We start from the raw sequence: 18,934 nt of genomic DNA on the forward strand, positions 1-18,934 counted from the left end.
AAAACACACATGCTGACTGAGTGTCACTGACAGTCTTTGTAAACTGAGAAGTTCTTACACCCATCAAACTCTCGCTCCGCCTTCCTGGACGGTCAGTGACCTCGCAGCAGCCATGTTACTGGTCACACGATGTCATTACAAATGCTCCAAAAGGCTCCAACAGCACAAACGCGGTGCAGAGCTCAGCCAAGCAGCTACAGCCACCTGTGTCACCATCCACCTGTCAGTCAAAGAGGCCACGCCCCTAACAATGCAAACTTTCAATCAGCTACAGAGACCAAACGGTTTGTGTATCAGACTGTAAACATGTTGATCTTAACACAGGAGTCTATGAGTGCTGACTTCATTCAGTTCAATTCAACTTTATTTATACAAATCACAACAACAGTCACCTCGAGGTGCTTTATATTGTAACCAGACCCCACAATAACACATACAGAGAAACCCCAACAATCATATGACCCCCTATGAGCAGCACTTTGGCGACAGTGGGAAGGAAAAACTCCCTTTTAACAGGAAGAAACCTCCAGCAGAACCAGGCTCAGGGAGGGGCGGGGCCATCTGCTGTGATTGGTTGGGGTGAGAGAAGGAAGACAGGATAAAGACATGCTGTGGAAGAGAGACAGAGATTAATAACAGATATGATTCAATGCAGAGAGGTCTGTTAACACATAGTGAGTGAGAAAGGTGACTGGAAAGGAAAAACTCAATGCATCATGGGAATCCCCGGCAGCCTACGTCTATTGCAGCATAACTAAGGGAGGATTCAGGGTCACCTGGTCCAGCCCTAACTATATGCTTTAGCAAAAAGGAAAGTTTGAAGCCTAATCTTGAAAGTAGAGATAGTGTCTGTCTCCTGAATCCAAACTGGAAGCTGGTTCCACAGAAGAGGTGTTTCTGTGCCGTAGCCTGACTGTGACACATCGTGAACGTTTAAGTCTGTCGTCACAGTCCACTGAAACTAAAAGTCAACCACCTGAATTCTTTATTTTACCAACAAAAACATGTCTTTAGTTTCTGTTATTTGTTAATGATCCTTCAGAGGGTTGTCTCTTTACTTTTAAGTGTTTATGAGTCACATCTACCTCTTTAAAACCCTTTCACCTCTTTCATGAGACCAAACCGTGTGGAAGGGGGTCGGTTTAAAGGAAACGTCCCAGTTTAAACCGTGACGCTGCAGACATTGGCGGTCCTAGCCTGTTTGGAGCGCTGGGCAAGCACTCCCTCTGCCCCCCCCCCCCCCCCCACACACACACACAGGCAAAACATATTAAGGATTGTACATTAACATAAAACTGTTGTACACACACACACATATGGAGAGAGAGAGAGTATGCATAGTATGCAAACAGCTACCAAACAGCCATCATAATTCGTCATACAATGAGAACAGGACAAATCAACAACTGACACTGACTGAGTACTATTAAAATCTTTAACATAATGTATTGTTTGGAGTTTAGTCTGTTACTGTTGCTATTTTTACCATTTCTTCTTGGAGCAACTGTAACTCACATATTTTCCTCAGGGATTAATAAAGTGTTCTGATTCTGATTGGTTCAGGATGACCTGCCATTATCCAATCATACATCTGCTTACCTGCATCTGTTGCTCGTTTCTCCTCCTCTTCTTTTCTCTTTTTTCTAAACTGAGCACCTGATGGCTTTGAACTTTTCTTGTCCATCTTGGTTTTAATTTTGCACTCCAGCATGAACACAAATCCCCCAACCCGAGGATCACCACATAACCTAACAGACCCTAACACACCGACACCTTAGTTCACAGACTCCCTTTGTCTAAGGTGCATTTCTGGGATTTCACACAACCCAGGATTCAGATCATGAATCCATGATGGGCTTGGATTTACATCATTATGAATGAAATGTGCTCTATCTGGAAGCAGCAGGGCCCCTCCCCTTTCCACAGGTTGTGTGACACTTTAAATCATCAAACTGTAAATTTTAAATTGTTATTGATCCTTTACCCCGAGTCCTAAAGTGTATATTTATTTTCTTACTCCTCTTTGTTTCCTTGCACTGCTGTAGCTGGAGCCTCGTCGTCTCGTCTCTATATGCTGGACTGTCTGTAGCGGAGATGACAATAAAGTTTACTTTGACTTCAGCAGCGAGCACGCGCACCGAGGGCTCGCGCTCACTTTACGTGTACAGAATTTCTAAAAAACATCGGTGCAGATTATACGTCTGTATCAGGATGTCTGGTGTTTTCGTGTTTGTTGGTTTGTTTTTATTTTGTTTTATTTTGCGAGTTGGTTATTAGATGCTGCTCCCCCCCCCCCCCCGCCCTCTCCTCCCTGTGCTGCAAGCAGCAGGCGCACCTCGCAAGCGCAGGGCGCCCTTACTCCCAGCAAAGGGGCGATAGAAAACCGATGCCTGTGCCATTCCCAGTATGCGCTGGCTGATGTTGGGGCAGCATGAGCATTTTTTTTTTTTTTTTTGCCGATGCCCGTGATGCCGCCCCCCACCACGATGCCGCCCGGGCAACCGCCCGTGTCGCCCGTATCTAAAACCGCTACTGCATGCAGAAGCTGAAAGGAGGTGACTCGGTAAAAGAAGGAAAATCACTAAGTAGGAATTATTAGTCCGAAGAGCCAGGGAGGGACTTTTTTCTGGGCTCATCAGAGGATCTAACAGATCAGGAAGTAAACACCTGTGTCAGGCTCTTTTAGCCACGTCACTGACAGTAAAAGTTTTATTATGTTGGTTCTGATGAGTTTCAGCTGGATGTGTTCCAGGCTACGTCTTTAAATCCAGTTTGAAATGCTGCTGCTGTAGGAGGTCGCACGTTTTGCTTGCTCTTCATCACTTTTAAAAACTCGGCCTAAACTTTTGGCGCTGTGCACAATCGTGCGCCGCCGTATTTTGCAGACATGTCCTCGCCGTCTCAGCTCTTCAGGTCACTCATTACAGGTCGCACCTCGTACTCACCTTTCAGGTCGTAGCACCTACTATTTGTGAGCATCTCCCCTTTATTATCAACTCTGAGGCTTGTCATCATGTGCTTTCTTTCTCAGTGTAACCATCACCCAGTGTTTAGTTGTAGGTTGTGTACATTTACTTCATGTCTTATCTGTGTTTAGTCGTCAGTCTGGTCCCTGTGTTGGTTTACCTTTCTGTTGGTATTGAAGTGTCACCTGTTCTGTTAGTTCCTGTTTTATTTTGATACTTCTTTGTGTCGTGTGCAGTTCTGCTTCATTAGTCACATTCAGTTCACTTGTGTTCCCCAGGTGTCTCCACTTTGCCCATTCGCTTTTGTGAATTTAAACCCTTTGTCTGCATCCTTTGTCGTGTTGTTCCTCATATTCCTGCTGTCTAACCTTAGTTTCATGTTTATTCTCTTCTTCATAAGTTCCCAGTAACAAAGTTGAAGTACTTCCACATCTCATCTCCTTCGTCCTGCACTCTGTCTGAACATGGTTAAAAGAGAGAGGGCACTTCTCCTTTCTACGAGCAGCAGATTCAAACCTGGCTTAAAGCTGGGCATGGGGCCATGAAGCCTGGAAACAGGATCACGTCCCACCGACACAAACTCACTGAAAAGCCAATTCTGATGGAATGACTTTGAGTCTCGGTTAAAAGTCAAACATCTCTCGAACACCCTAAAGCCCCCAGCTGTTCCCCACCCACAAACATCTGGATGACACACTGAGTTTGTACCATGGTGGGGGTGAGTGTCAGAGGACTTCAGCAGACTGTAACCTTGGACTAAAACCACAGGTAGCCCCACCCGTCGGACGCCCTCTGCTCGTGCAGGCATGATGCTCTCACTGCAGGTAAAAATGAAGACACAGAGACCTGCGACACTCGGGAGCTTTAATGGTCCATCATTTACAGGCGTGTACAGAAGCAACACAGCAGCACAGGAAGTTCAGTCAGCCGCGGCCAATCAGCTGAGAGCGCCGCCTGTTCAGTCCACAAATCACACAAACCCTCAGTCAGATCACATGACTCACTGATGCTCTATAGTCACGAGACCTCAAAGCTCATCAGAGGGGAGGACCTTCAGACGGAGCGTTCACACCAAGCACGAAGGGAAGCTTTCACGCTGTGACATCGAAAACGAGACAACAAGAAGAGAGGCGAATGCGTTTTGATCCAATAAACAATGTATTCACCCGATCCTGCTGGCAGGAAGTATGGCGAGAGCTCAGACGGACGCCAGAGGAATCGCAACGCGAATGAGGCGGGAGTCGCACGATTTCGCTTCTTGTTCACTTTGAGCCAAACTGTGGATCCATCACACAGCTGAGAGAGTGCCATGGTTGCCTGTGCAGTTTGGCGCCAAAGTAAAGGAGAAACAAGTTGTCGAGGCAAAAATTTACCAAAAGTTCATTTCTACGATGGATGGCGGTTGGCTGAAGGGGGTTTTGAAAGAGGTGAGTCAATGTGCGAGGGTCTTATTGGACATCCTTCTTACTCACGACATCTTGCTCTGATGAGCTGATCGTACTGAGCTAACCGCCGCCATGCTTTTCAGCAGTTCAGCCCGAAATGCAGCGAAAGAGACGGGATTCAGACGAACGTAGACGGCTTGAAAGTGTCAAAAACAGGCCTTTGACTCTTTGCAGGCAGTCAAACGGAGCAACACGGGGACGTGAATGCTGCACACAGCGAGGTGAAACTTTGCTCTGTGGTTCGTGTGAACGCAGCTTTGGATCGGCGTGGGAAGCCTTACAGGGAGCGTTCCTCGTCCTGGATCTGCCTTCATGAGGAAACACCTGCAGATGCTTGGGCATGGTCTCGGTGACCTTTGACCTGGTCAGTAAGTCGTCATTGATGGATTCGTGGCGCTGTGATACAGACTATGAGCCGGTATGATAGCTAATAACTTCCTGTGGTTGCTACATTGGACTCAGAGGCGTAGATGGATGCGTGATGGCGGCTGATGTTCTGCAGAAGCTTGGTGGTGCGTCCCCAGCTTCAGATGCCCATATAGGTGTTCATCTTCCCCAGGGCGTCGCACACAGTGGTGAGGTCGCTGCGCAGGTCCTGCACCACGTCCTCAATGCTGCGGGTGTCTTTGAGCAGGTCGACGCTCTGAGTGTACGGGTTGTAGTACACCGAGAACGGGCGCTTTATCGTCTTTGCAAACTCTCTGCGGGAAAGGAAGCACGCACAGGAAGTCACGGCGGGCTCGGTCCAGGCAGGAGTTTAGTTCCTGTTCAGACTTTAAAACATTCACGATGCGTTCAGTGACTACTCGCTGCTTACCTCATCTTCTCCTTGGCCTCCTCGAAGCTCTCCGACACGAAGTAAACCTCTTGGAAGGTGGTGATGAGACACTCCTGGTTGCAGGTCGTCTTCGGGTCAAACATCTTTACACATGCCTTTTCAGACAGGGCATGCTGGGAAAAACATCAGCAGACAAACATCACTTCCACCGTGCGTGTGTGCGTCTGTGTGTGCGTGCGCGTATGTGCATTGTGTGTGTTACCCTCAACTCTCCAATAGACGACAGTAAACCGGCTCCATAAGCTCTCAGCTGACCGTCCTGTTTGCACAGTCCGAACTCGATGGTGAAGAAATAACACTGAAACACACGAGGCTCCATCACTGATTGATCACTGATTGGTTCCTTTAAAAACTGGTTTCTATGGCATCATGTCCAAACCTCTGTGTTAGAGACATCAGCTGTTCAGATGGCCTGTGCTTTCATGTAATATCATTTTGCACCACAGGGGGTGTAACCACGCTAACCCTCACAAACAGAAGCTCTGAGCAGCAGCTGGGTGGGGCTTCTGTCCCATCTCTGTGATGTCATGGAGATGTATGACTATAAAAAACTGTGTGAAACTGAGTCTCTAGAGCGCATGTCTTTGCGTTGTTGATTCTGTTTTGTACTGAGTTACAGGGCTTCAAAGTAACTGAGTACTTTTACTCTGTTACTCTAACAGAACAGATCCACTTTAAAGTGATGCTGTAAAGTTAAAACATGTTGGTGATGAAACATGTTCTTCTAGCGCCACCATCAGGTGACACTTCATCATTACATAAGGTGAGAATAGGACTCTCATCGTTCTCAAACAAAACATGAAGAAATAATTTTCGAAATTAATATAATTAACGTGTAATAGGGTGTAAAATATTTAATCTCATACAGCTGCTATTTTTAGTACCATTACTCTTAAAGAGATATTTATTTATTATTTTACTGGCTTATTTCAATTTCTTTTATCCTAAGTCTTCCGTAAACCTCCCACAGCTGGATTTGAACCTCTGCAGCGTTACCATGATGATGAAACTCACTGTGGCGAGTTTCTGAACGTCCTCGTCAGACGCTCCCAGGGAGGCCAGACCGATCTCCTGAGAGAACTGGGCAAACTTTGGATCAGCCAGTAGGGGGACGTGACCCAGCAGCTCGTGACACGTATCTCTGAGAGGAGGAGGAGGAGGAAAGATGGATCACTACAACTACTGAATACACAGAGTGGATTTCACCTCTTTGTCTGCGTGATGCTGAGCTGGAAATCATCAAACTCATCAAACTAGAGATGGATGAAAGGTGGATGTGAGGTGGAGGTACTCACGGCTCGGGGGTGTAGAGCGGGTCGGTGCTGTGCCGGATGTACTGAGTGCAGTTGAAGACTCTGTAGGCCAAACCAGCCAGGAAGTCTCTGGGAGACAGATAACCTGCCACCGGGCGAACGGTGAAGCCAGAGCGCTCTGAAACACACAGGAAGCCACACAGGAAGTGAGGTCATCATCCTGTTCAGCTCTGGCCCGTTCTCATCCATCAAAAAACATCACCGTGGAGGGATTATGTCATCAAAGAGGCGGGGCAGCCACCAACAGCGCTTCATGTTTCAGCAGAACTTCTGGAATCTGTAATGTGACTCATGGGTCACCTGAGTCCAGGTGAACGTGTTCAGAGAGACGTACCTCTGAGGAATAGTGAGACGTCCTCCAGCTGCGGGATGTTGTCCTCTCTATAGCCACAGTGCTCAGTGAGCAGCGGCAGGTTCTTCAGGTACTCTTTGCAGGCGTGAGTCGGATACAGTTTGGTCAGCTCTCTGAACACCACGCCCCACGTCTTCACCTCCTCCTCCGTGTACTCGATACGAGGGATGGGCTGCCCGCTGTGGGGGGAGGGGCACGCGAGACGTGAAACACGTGAGAGGTGAAACACGAGAAAACACGACGAACGGACGAACATACTTACAACTTATAATTCATGGCCACTTCCACAAAGTACTTCCTGCGCTGGCGATAAACATTATCTTTAAACCCCTGACAGGAAGGAAGAGGACACACAGTCAGAGTACAGATATCCCATCATGCCCAGCTTTCTGCCACCTCCGCGTGCACCTATGGGCTGCTCGCAGCTTTGCTGCCACTCGTACGTCCCACCAAGAAAGGCTGACATCTGACACGTTAGCTGGACCTCCTCCAGTGTGTCGAAGCCCCAAAGACGAATTTATTTTGTGTGGATCGAAGAGCGGGCAGGTGTGTGTAAAAAGCCCCGCCTCTTCCACGTGAGGGGGCAGATGAGCAGCACATTGAACTCAGCACCTCAACCTGTGGGGAGGAACTCATTCTGCAGGTCTCACTTCCTGATCTATGCCACCTACAGGCTGGACAGCTGCAGACTCAGTTAAAGTTTTCCTCTTGAATGAAAACAGCTATAGGAGGTCCAGAGGTGAACTCAGAGATGAGCCCGAAGACCCGAAGGAGAAACTTAACACCCTGACCTGCACACAAAGGCCCTAAACACTGCAGTCTGGCCCCCTCTTTGTCTCGAATGCAAGATGAACTCACGTTGCAGGCATCTGTGAGCTGTTCTTTATAAATAAAGTTGAACTGAAACGACTCACGGGATGGTCGGCGTCCAGCTCGGACCCGTACATCAGCACTCTGTGAGAGCACTGATCCAACTCGGAGATCTTCATGGGAAACCAGGGAACCTCGTCTTCATCTGAGAAGAACACAGAGAAGTCTCACAACGCTTAAACACTGCGGCCTGTCAAACCTTTACATTCTGTATGATAGCTTTTCATTTCACAGTGTTGTCCACTACCTGCTGTTAGTGTCTGTTAGCCTCTGTTAGCTGCAGTTTTAGCTGCTTTTAGCTTGTGTTGGCTGCTTTGTTAGCCTCTGTTAGCCTGTGTTAGCTGCAGTTTTAGCTGCTTTTAGCTTGTGTTGGCTTTTTTTAGCCTCTGTTAGCCTGTGTTAGCTGCAGTTTTAGCTGCTTTTAGCTTGTGTTGGCTTTTTTTTAGCCTCTGTTAGCCTGTGTTAGCTGCAGTTTTAGCTGCTTTTAGCTTGTGTTGTCTGCTTTTTTAGCCTCTGTTAGCCTGTGTTAGCTGCAGTTTTAGCTGCTTTTAGCTTGTGTTGGCTGCTTTTTTAGCCTCTGTTAGCCTGTGTTAGCTGCAGTTTTAGCTGCTTTTAGCTTGTGTTGTCTGCTTTTTTAGCCTCTGTTAGCCTCTGTTAGCTGCAGTTTTAGCTGCTTTTAGCTTGTGTTGGTTGCTTTTTCAGCCTCTGTTAGCCTCTGTTAGCTGCAGTTTTAGCTGCTTTTAGCTTGTGTTGGCTGCTTTGTTAGCCTCTGTTAGCCTCTGTTAGCTGCAGTTTTAGCTGCTTTTAGCTTGTGTTGGCTGCTTTGTTAGCCTCTGTTAGCCTCTGTTAGCTACAGTTTTAGCTGCTTTTAGCTTGTGTTGGCTGCTTTGTTAGCCTCTGTTAGCTACAGTAGCTTGTGTTGGCTGCTTTTTTAGCCTCTGTTAGCCTGTGTTAGCTGCAGTTTTAGCTGCTTTTAGCTTGTGTTGTCTGCTTTTTTAGCCTCTGTTAGCCTCTGTTAGCTGCAGTTTTAGCTGCTTTTAGCTTGTGTTGGTTGCTTTTTCAGCCTCTGTTAGCCTCTGTTAGCTGCAGTTTTAGCTGCTTTTAGCTTGTGTTGGCTGCTTTGTTAGCCTCTGTTAACCTCTGTTAGCTGCAGTTTTAGCTGCTTTTAGCTTGTGTTGGCTGCTTTGTTAGCCTCTGTTAGCCTCTGTTAGCTACAGTTTTAGCTGCTTTTAGCTTGTGTTGGCTGCTTTGTTAGCCTCTGTTAGCTACAGTAGCTTGTGTTGGCTGCTTTTTTAGCCTCTGTTAGCCTGTGTTAGCTGCTCTTTTACAATGTGAAAATGTCAAAACTGTTTATCAGGGGAAAAGTGTGATTTTTAGGACACTAACTGGCAAAATGTGACAATATCAGGAATGAATGAGCGAGTTTATGCATGTTTTCATGTATTAGCTCCCTGACTTCAGCTCAGGAGATGAACTTGAGCTGCGGAGGAAGACAATATGATTTTGCTTAGATGTCGAAGACATAGTCTCTTTCCTTCCTGTTTTTGTTTCTTTGGTGAAGGGGACGCCTTCTCCAGTGGTAAAACAGGCGTGGTCATTTAAATATCGCTCCACGGCACGTGAACACCTACGACTTCTCTTCTCCTCCACCTTTGCCGTTTTATGCACGTGGCTAGAAACTGGCCACTTTAGTCAAAACAAGATGAAGAGATCCAATCAGAACTAATCAGGTACTACAGAAAAGGTGGGGTGAGTGTGAAGTGATCCAATCGGAAGTGACCTCATTGTGCAGCGTTCCATCTGCTCCTGATAAACAACGAGGGAGGGGCGGTTCAGCCCACTCCCATGAAAACGTAACAGAAGAGGGAGAGAAGAAGAGACGCGGTCTTTGTAAACATCGTGGAGAATCACTCACCGCTCAAAACACAAATTTTACATTTTAGATTTGAGTCACTGAATCAACTTCAGATTACGTCTGCTGTAATCGCATCACATTTAGTTGACTAAAACTAAAGCAGTAGCTGTTAAGACAAAAGCAGAAAGCCTCCAGAAATCCAGGTGTGCGCCTGAGCGCGCTCATACCTGCTTCAGCACACCACACATGTGCTGGCGTATTGAAGGACACGATGTTGACGTGGTCTTTGAGATGCTCCAGCAGCTCGTTGAACTCTTTCTTGCTGCAGCTGCAGTCTGCAAAGATCTCCACCTCGTTAGGAACTCGCTTCGACATCCGAGACTCGATGTGGTTCAGGTTCACGTGCTTCTCCTGCAGGAGGACGCGAGGACAGAGAGGGTGAAGATGGAGGTGGGGCAGAGGTTCAGGCGTGATCTGTTTTTGAGGGCTTCCTGACCTGAAACAGTCTGAGAGCTTTGACCAGACAGCCGACCTCGTTCTTCAGAGAAAACACCACTGCCGTTTTCCCAGAATCCTCTGTGCCCTCTTTGTCCGGCTTCTCGTTGATGGGACAGAAGGACGGACGCCTCGACTGACAGCAACAACACAAACATGACAAAGAACGTGAGGTTATTGTGACAAAATGAAGCGTTTCAATCAATCAATCAAAGCTTTATTCGCCACATGAAGGTTGCCCCCCCCCCCCCCCCCCCCAAGCTTACACACACAACAAAGACATCACATGGGGATACAAGTCGGAGATCGGTAGCGTTACAGAAAAACACTGAAATATACACTACAATGGGAAAGTACAAGAGGAAAAAAAGAGACCTCTACTCATGCTGTGCTTCCATGGTAGGACAGCACAAGAACAGGAAACAAAAAAACTCCTCTGCACAGAGAGCACATAAATGTCCACAGTACAACTCTGTGAAAGACATGACAAGCCACAGGATTGGGTGGGGGGTGAGGAGTAATCTGAAGCGAACACAGCAGCCGCCCTGCACAGCGCTACCATTCCAGCGCGGCACACAGACCCGCCGTGTTCCCCCGCAGGAAACAAGCATCGAAGGCGTTTGGAAAGGGAGGGGGATGAGTGCGTGCTTATCTCTTGGCGAAGGTGGTCGCACTTTTCTCCTCTCCTCCTTCCCCTTATCTTCCCTGCTTAGCCTCTTGTGTCCTTGTCTTGTCTCGTGTGCATTACTTTCCCTGGAACAGTCTCTCACTGTCGTTCTCTAAAACCTAAAAGAGGAATTATGGATTTGATCAACTGGTCTCTGAATGCTATTGACACCCTTTTCTCAACGAGAAGTCTGGGCTCGGGAGAGCCCGAGTGCCCTGGAGGGACTTTCCCTGCCGGATACACGATGGACGGGTGGCAGAATCGGAGGATCATGTGCCTGGCGGGACTGTCGATCGAGGACGCTGAAGATATCTACCTATTCGGAACCATGATAACAGGGTTCTTGCTGATCTGAGCTGGCTTGGCCCTGGCTTATCGGAGAATTATGAGAGCAGAACCAGCTGTTCAAACCCCCCCCCAAGGCTGCTCGCTGGAATCGAAGCGATGGGACGAGGCGCGACCTCTCACAACGAACGCAGCATGGCTAACACCTTGGAGACGCTTACAGCTGCCGTGAAGACTCAATAACACCATTGAGCATATATTGGGATACATCAAAGAGAGGCCTGCTCAAAATGAGACCCTTGAGCGAAAGTTGGATCACATCGCAGAACGGCTCACTGCAGTTGTGAGGTCTCAGAATCACAAGAATGATAACACCACGGAACAGAAGTTACCATCATGGGGAGGCTCTATGATGTTACTTACGCTCCATGATGTTGTCATTCTTTTGCTCAAAGAGCAGGTTCTGAGAACTCACGACTGCAGTGCACTTCCCCAAGATGTGATCCAATTTGCGCTCAAAGGTGTTATTCGAGCGAGCCCCTCCAGATGTAATCCAGTTTTTCACTCAGAGGTCTTGTTCTGAGTATTCATGGCAGCCGTGCGTTCTCCAAGATCTTATCCATGCTGCACTCAATGAGCCCATTTTGAAAAACTCACGCCTCGTCCCATCGTTCCAATCCCAGCGGGCAGCCTTGTGGGGGTTTGAACAGCCGGTTCCGCTTCCTTAATTCTTCCATAAGTCAGGGCCAAGCCAGCTCCGATCAGCAAGAACCCTGTTATCATGGTTCCGAATAGGTAGATATCTTCAGCACTCAGGCTCACCCGAGCCCAGACTTCTCGTTGAGAAGGGGTGTCAATTGCATTCAGAGACCAGTTGATCAAATCCATAATTCCTCTTTTAGGTTTTAGAGAACAGACTATGAGAGACTGTTCCAGGGAAAAGTAATACAAAAAACACGAGACTAGACAAGGACATAAGAGGCTAAGCAGGGAAGCTAAGGGAGAGGAGGAGGAGGAGAGGAGAAAAGTGCGACCGCCTTCGCCGAGAGCCAAAACAGATGTTTAGAAGCATCAACCAATCAGGCCTCTGACTATGCGATGGAGGTCTCATTAGCAGGGGCGGATCTAGAGAAATTTTCTTAGGGTGGCAAAGAAATCAAATGGGGTGGCAAAATCAAAGCCTCCCCCCCCCAAACACTCATGCAGGTGGTTACATGTGGTTAAATGATTCAAATGCAGTAAGTATGCACGTTTTTCATATAAATATAGTCGATAACTTAATTATTGTCTGTAGCCCACATGATTACACACTTTAGTTACATAAAACATGTGAGTTTTGATGCTATGTACTGTATAGCCTGTATGATAAATAAATATGTAGCCCAATAAGTATAAACTCCAGAAAGCTACACAACATGGGGCGCTTCATTTACAAACACAAGTCTAACTTAAGTTTCACTGTTTTTGTTAGAAAACAGTCACATTGTTGCAGCTTAAATTACACAAAATGTCAGAAATCTGCACCGTCATGAACAAACATGTAAACCTCATTTTTCATGATTTGTTGGATGAACCCACTGAGGTCTGAAATACAACCGGCGATGTGTGACTCCTTTGAGTTTACGTTGTTTATGTCCAACACAGACATGTTGGGTAAATGTTTATAACTTGAAATGCAAATATAAAACGTACATTTTATAAACATAAACAACTATTTATCTAAAAATGCAGCCAATACACCGTTTGTTTCATTTTCTACAACCATTTAAAAATATTACTAAAACTAAAATGAGAGAACAATCAGGTGTGGCAATAAGATGCCCCACAAATGATGTGTGCCAGTAAAAACAAGTTTGTCCACCAAAAGACAGAAGAGCACAGGGACAAACCTGCAGGCCCGACAACAGCAGGTGTATCACTCCGCTGGTTTTCTACTTAGTGACAGTGTTTACGTTGCAAATGTGCCTCTGACAGTCATTAGTGCCCTCACTGACACACTAAACAAAACGACTACACAACAGAACGACTACACAACACACTAAACGTCACAAATCTGCCACATCTAAACTCTCTCTCTCTCGCTCTGTCTCGCTCGCCCTGTTACCGTCACTCCCCAAACTTTTCCCTCTTCCTAAACAACCAAATCCCACATGTTGACTTTTTTTTAATTGGTCGACATGGTGCATTTTTCCACCAATAAGAAAGAGGTGGCTTTTTTCCTTTCTTTCCTGTTTTCGTGCTGTCCTTACAAAACGCTTAAAACACACACGTGACGACAGTATTTAGAACGAAGCGTGGCTGATATATATATGATCATAACTCTGGATTTACTGGCCTGTAATTAAAATTTAAAAACTTTGAAGTCCGAACTTTCAATGTGGCTGAAACAGAGACTCAGCGTGGCTGCAGCTTGTTGCTGTGTCAGCTTACATCAGTCATGTGATCTGGAGGTGCAGCGTGTCCGTGGACCACAGAGGGTTAATAACACTCACCTTCCTTCCATTTCCACAGTGTAACATCCACCCACCTGTGTAAAATCCAAAATTCCCATGGTGTTGTTCAAAATGTGCTCTGGCACGATCATGAGCATCGCTTGCTGCTGAAAACAAGAAAAAAGCCGGTCCTGCTATGGGCTGAACCATTTGTTACTGGTGCAGGGGGGGGGACACTATGCAATATATTCAGTTTTAGCATTTATATTCACTGCTGACTGTAACTACGCTCAAACTGTTAATGCTGTCTTATTTTAATAAACAACACTGTCATATGCAAAACTGGGGTGGCAAGGGATCATTTTAGGGTGGCACTTGCCACCCCATGCCACCCTTCTAGATCTGCCCCTGCTCATTAGGCCCTCCCATGAACCTCCTCTGAGCTCTTCTCCTCCTGCCTGCAGCTTCTCCCTTCACCTTTCCTGTGGATTTTAATGCCACCCTGCACCTGAGGGGGCGACAGTGAGTCAGCCCTCAGTCCAACGGGACAGGAAGCAGCACCTCCAGGTCCAAGAGGAGCGTGCAGGCAGGGTGGAGTGGGTGGAGAAAGAGTGTCAGGGGTTTGGAGATGTGGAGATGCTCAGATGTTTGTTGGAAGTGAGCAGTGTGGACAGAATCCTGTCATCAGGGGAACGGCTCAGACTCAGAGAGGCTGAGATGGTCTGAGCCTGTGCAGAGGAGGAAAGGTGAAGGGAGAAGCTGCAGGCAGGAGGAGAAGAGCTCAGAGGAGGTTCATGGATGCAGTGAAGGGAACATGCAGAGGGTCGGAGTGACAGAGGAGGGTGAGTCGTCTGTGTCCTGTGCAGATTTAGCTCAGACTCCCACCAGCAGGGGGCAGTGTTTGAGCGGGAGTCAGGCTGAGGTGCTTCTGCTGCTGTGAATGAATTTAAACTGTACCAGTGTGTCTGCTGGCCACCTGACCTTCATCAGCTGATGGAGCCTTTTCTCCACCCTAAACCTTTTTACCTGCGTGCTTTTGTTTCCACTGCGTAAACTAAAGCACAGTTCTGTTTCTGGTTGGGTGACTTCCTCTCAGTAACGCCATCAGTATGATCGCTTGCTCTGATAGGCCGGCCTCATAAAGGCGTGGAGCGTTATCTGATGCAGACGGCGACAAATTTCCCCAGAACTGCTGTTCAAACACACGGTGGCAACGGCGTGAAGCAGCTTGCTCTGACAGCTGTTAGCGTCATGAAATAAAGATGTGGAGCTGCCGACGGATGCTCGGACAAACAGCCCATAGCCTAGCAACCGACGACACGCTGCTTACCCAGAACTCTGACAGCAAAGACCCCACAGTGAGCACGGACACACAACTCTGAGTGTGTACTCTGAGTCTACTCTTTACCTCATGCTGAGCCTGGACATTATCTTTCGCTCTTCTTCAGTGTCTGGATTGTGGACGGTTTTTGTTTTTCGTGGACGAACTTCGATCCCTGTGAGCCGACTGGCAGGAAAATGCCGCCTGCAAAGCTGCATGGAGGGAATATTTAACGTGTGATGTAAACGATGCAGAGCCATCAGCCTGACTGCAGGTTTTTCATGTTGGCCCAGAGAAAAAGAAGAAATATTGCTTAAATACAGTCCAGAAACATCACTTTAGGCTGACCGTTTCATGCTAGGGTTTAAATTGTATTTGCATTTGTTTTTCTGCTTTTCTTTGACAGATTTCCTGCCATTAGAAAAAGATGTAAATAGAGAGAATGGTGCAGAGATAAAACAGAAATAAAAGGAATAAATAAATTAAAGTGAATGTAAATAACGAGTATCACAGAAAGAACTCTGTAACATAAATTCATGTCAGATTCATTAGTTCCTGTAGATTTCTTTTGGCACATTTGTTCCTCCATAAAGCAGAGGGTCGAACTAGAGTGTGGAGATGAATCTTCAGTTACTGATCTGATCGCTCTGGGCAGTTCTTTTTAAATCGTTTGATCTGTTTCTGCTGCCTGGATGAATATTCTGAGCTGATGGGATTACTGCCTTGCTCAAAGGCTCTTCAGCAAGAAGGTTGTGTGATGAGCCAATTCAAGTAAAAAAGTACTAAAAGTAGAAATAATTAGTTTGACTTTGAATTTTTGGAGCAGAATTTGAGAAATAAAGAGTTTCTTATTATCTTCTCCTGATCAGCAATCAATAAAGTCCTGAAGCTGCTCTCAGCTACAGTACTCGAGTAAAAGTACCCAGTTAGTCTAAAAGGAGGAGGATGAAGACTCCTCACCATCTGTCCGCCGGTGTGCCGCTGCCGCTGATGCTGCTGGTCAAACATGGCCGAGTCCAGCGACAGCCCGCGCCGCGACCAGTACTTGCTGGAGAACATCATCATAGCCGGTTGCATCCTGGGGATGGGTTCGCCATCGTCCTTCATCACGTGGCCCGACGCCATCGGGAACCAGTGAGTGTACGAGTACCAGGACTCCAGCCTGTCGCTCTGCCGCCGCTCAGGAGGACGAAGAGGAGGATGCTGCTGCTGATGCTGCTGGAGCTGTGAGCCGCTGCCGACCCGCCTCCTCAAAAATACTCCCCCAGGAGGGGGAGGGGGGGTAAGCTCCACCCACAGCAGTCTCCAGGTGGGCGGAGACTTTGGCAGCAGAGTGACATCATTAGAGCACACATAGCAGCTCAGAGACACACCTGAACACAAACACACACTCATTTTCACATCTCCTTGAGGACATTGAGCTGATGTAACACTTTACCTGCTGTCTCACTCTAACCAATAGGAGCTAATGCCTGACCCCAACAATGACCTAACCACAGCTGAGGACCGCCATTTGGTCCTCCCAATTACTGGTCCCCACAAAGATGTTTAAAGGAGCACACACACACGCACACAGGGACCTGCGTGTTTAAAAGCAGTGAGATTGTAATGCCACGTTATGCCCCTGAATAATGACTGTGAATTATTATGTAGTTTTAGTTTGCATTATTCTCCTGAGTTACATTTGTTAAACTGCATTACATTAGGCTGCTGGCTTATTGTGAATGAATGATATTGTTTATGATGCATGATACTGCTGAGGTATAAGAAATACTGTTTTCAGAGTCAGGACCTTGTTTTCTGATAATAGAGGAGACAGAGAGCTTCTGCCTGGTAAAAGGTCAGAAGCATCAACGGGCGGGGTGAGGCCGAGTGCATTTGGAGGTTGAGACACACACACACAGTAGTTAGACTCATGTTTAGGTAAGAGTTCAAATAATAGTTTGCAAAAGCTTGTGATGCAAAATTGTGTCTGCCTAAGGGACAGTTTGCTCCAGGAGATAAGCGAGAGTTATTAACAGGAAGCACCTGGCCTCGAGACGGAGAAGATGTCCTTTTAAATGTGTCGAAAGTCGTCAACAGAACATTAGTGGTGTTGAAACGTATGCATGTGTTGTATCTGTTTGACGCGTGAGGGGGCGTCATAAACAATACCCTGATGTTATGAAAACAACTGCTTGTGTATCGTTGGGCGGAGATCGATGCTGTCGGCGTGCAGTGTTCATGTCCCCACGCGTGTGTTCATTAAATCATCCTAACTCTCCTGGACCAATCGTTGTCTTTGTGCTCACCCTCAATATTTCAACTCGTAACACCCTGACACACCTGGTCACCCCACCTGAGCGATTTCCCGCTGACGTCGAGTGTCATGTGACAGGTAGGACATAAAGAGTAAGAAAGGCTCCACGGCTCCGCCCTCTCCGGCTTGGACGGACCATACAACTCCCGCAGGTGAGGGGCGTGTTTCCTGCTCTCACACACCTTAAATACCTGCCTATGTTCATAAATCCTGTCACACAGCTGACCTTCACCCACAGAAAGTCATGTGACCACAAATCAAACATGATTCCCACCTGTACATCCTGCTGTGGCCCCGCCCCCCCGACTGCCAGACATCAGAGAGGGTGGTTTGGTTCGACTGTAAACATCTGCAGCTCTCGGCCTAATGAGCTTTGAGTCTGGAATGGCGCCGTGCTCTGATTGGTCGTTTCAGATCTTAAACTTCAGTTTGAGGTTTCATCAGCTGTGGGCACAGAGGAGCGGAGTCCTCTATTAAACCTGTGGGCGGGCAGGTGATGGACGGCTGATGGTTGGCTGATAAACGGCCATGATGGCAGCCGCGGTTATCAGCGTGCGGAGACAATTTCCTGCCACACAGGAAATGAAAGCTGCATCGGGAGGAGCCGCGGCTGCTTTGTTCCTGAGGCTTTATGAGCTGATTGCAGGTGATACCTTCATCTTCCTCCTCCTCCTCGTCGCCTTTAAAACCAAACTTCTCCAATCTAAGGAGGCAAGGAGGGGGAGGTGGTGAGGGGGAGGTGGAGGAGGAGGAGGCCAGGAGATATCTGACAGTCGCATGAAAGCAGCTGAGGTGACATTTGGAGCAAACGGGAGGAGGCGTGACATTTATGAAGATGAATCGAATCATTTCCTCACATCGATGCAAGCAGAGCAGCTGCCCTCCACCTCCCCTCCCACTCTGACTGTGCAGTGGCGCAGCTCTCTGATTGGAGCTTGGCCCTGCAGGTGTGTTTTCCTTCTGCGTGTGACACAAAGCGAAAACGTCCGCGCGAGCATCATCGTAAATAATCTGGCCTCCCGTGACGAGCTGCGATGCTGTGTCCAGCTGTGGTCTCCATGGTTACTGACAGGTCAGCTCCAATAAGAGAGAGAGATGGCACTCAGTCCTTAACGTATTTTAAGGTGGAAGCAGACCTACAGCTGCTGATATTTATGAGGACAAAGTTCAGCGTGTGTGGGTGGAGGTGAACATGGTGCAGTCGGACTCAGTGTCCCCGTATGCTGAACCGTCCCAGCAGCAGCGACCACAACACGCGCAGGATGTTTGATTGTATTCGGTAAATCCTGAGTGTTTGACTCACATACACCACAGATTTCAGACAAACTGAGCCTCAGGATTCAAAGAAGTGTTTGTGCTGACGTCGGTGAATACGACCCCAGACGCTCCTCCTCTCAACGCCAGCCTCGTTCATATCATCTCCACAAATCGAAGAGGATTTAGTTTTTGTAGTCCGCCTTCAGCACCCTGTAGTTTCAACATGCGTCACGTTAAAGAGCAAAGGGTGTATTGCACCACTTCACCTCACTACAAGCAGCAGGCGATTTTAGACCCAGACAGGCCTCAGGGCTGTGTGCTGCTACATCATTGAGTCTACAGGAGGTGGAGGCCCTGAACCACTCAGGACTCCACCCAGCCACCTGTGGCATCAGTGCCTAGTAGGGGTGCAACAATACACAAAATTCACGGTTCGGTTCGATACTTTGGTGTCACGGTTCGATATTTTTTCGATACAAAAAAAATGTTCATGCCTTTTAATTTGTCATTTATTAAAATTATAAATATATATTTTAACT

General features: G+C 47.4%; 1 protein-coding gene across 1 annotated transcript; it reads right to left on the reverse strand.

Moving 5' to 3' along the window:
* Positions 1-3,816: 3,816 nt before the first annotated feature.
* tph2 (tryptophan hydroxylase 2 (tryptophan 5-monooxygenase)) lies at positions 3,817-18,879 on the reverse strand. Its single transcript, XM_086302290.1, has 11 exons — positions 15,800-18,879; positions 10,136-10,270; positions 9,867-10,050; positions 7,829-7,929; positions 7,177-7,244; positions 6,897-7,093; positions 6,545-6,680; positions 6,264-6,390; positions 5,452-5,547; positions 5,229-5,362; positions 3,817-5,112 (listed from the first exon to the last, which is right to left on the reverse strand). Exons 1-11 carry the CDS (start codon positions 16,232-16,234, stop codon positions 4,938-4,940), a joined length of 1,788 nt encoding a protein of 595 aa, XP_086158416.1. The 5' UTR covers positions 16,235-18,879; the 3' UTR covers positions 3,817-4,937.
* Positions 18,880-18,934: the final 55 nt, after the last annotated feature.

Source organism: Aulonocara sp. 'chitande type north' Nkhata Bay, linkage group LG7 (assembly GCF_057382095.1).
Source record: "Aulonocara sp. 'chitande type north' Nkhata Bay isolate Kocher_YH1m ecotype deep benthic linkage group LG7, A_spYH_male_GT1.1, whole genome shotgun sequence".
In the NCBI taxonomy this organism is placed as follows: domain Eukaryota; kingdom Metazoa; phylum Chordata; class Actinopteri; order Cichliformes; family Cichlidae; genus Aulonocara; species Aulonocara sp. 'chitande type north' Nkhata Bay.

What these genes read in the sequence shown, in the direction of transcription:
- tph2 (XM_086302290.1), bottom strand. Translation starts at nt 16,234, where the DNA reads ATGAGTGTGTGTTTGTGTTCAGGTGTGTCTCTGAGCTGCTATGTGTGC. An exon ending in AGCTGGACGCCGACCATCCC is followed by an intron (nt 7,245 to 7,828) that starts GTGAGTCGTTTC and finishes CCTTCCTGTCAG; the next exon opens with GGGTTTAAAGATAATGTTTA. An exon ending in GAGGCCAAGGAGAAGATGAG is followed by an intron (nt 5,113 to 5,228) that starts GTAAGCAGCGAG and finishes CCTTTCCCGCAG; the next exon opens with AGAGTTTGCAAAGACGATAA.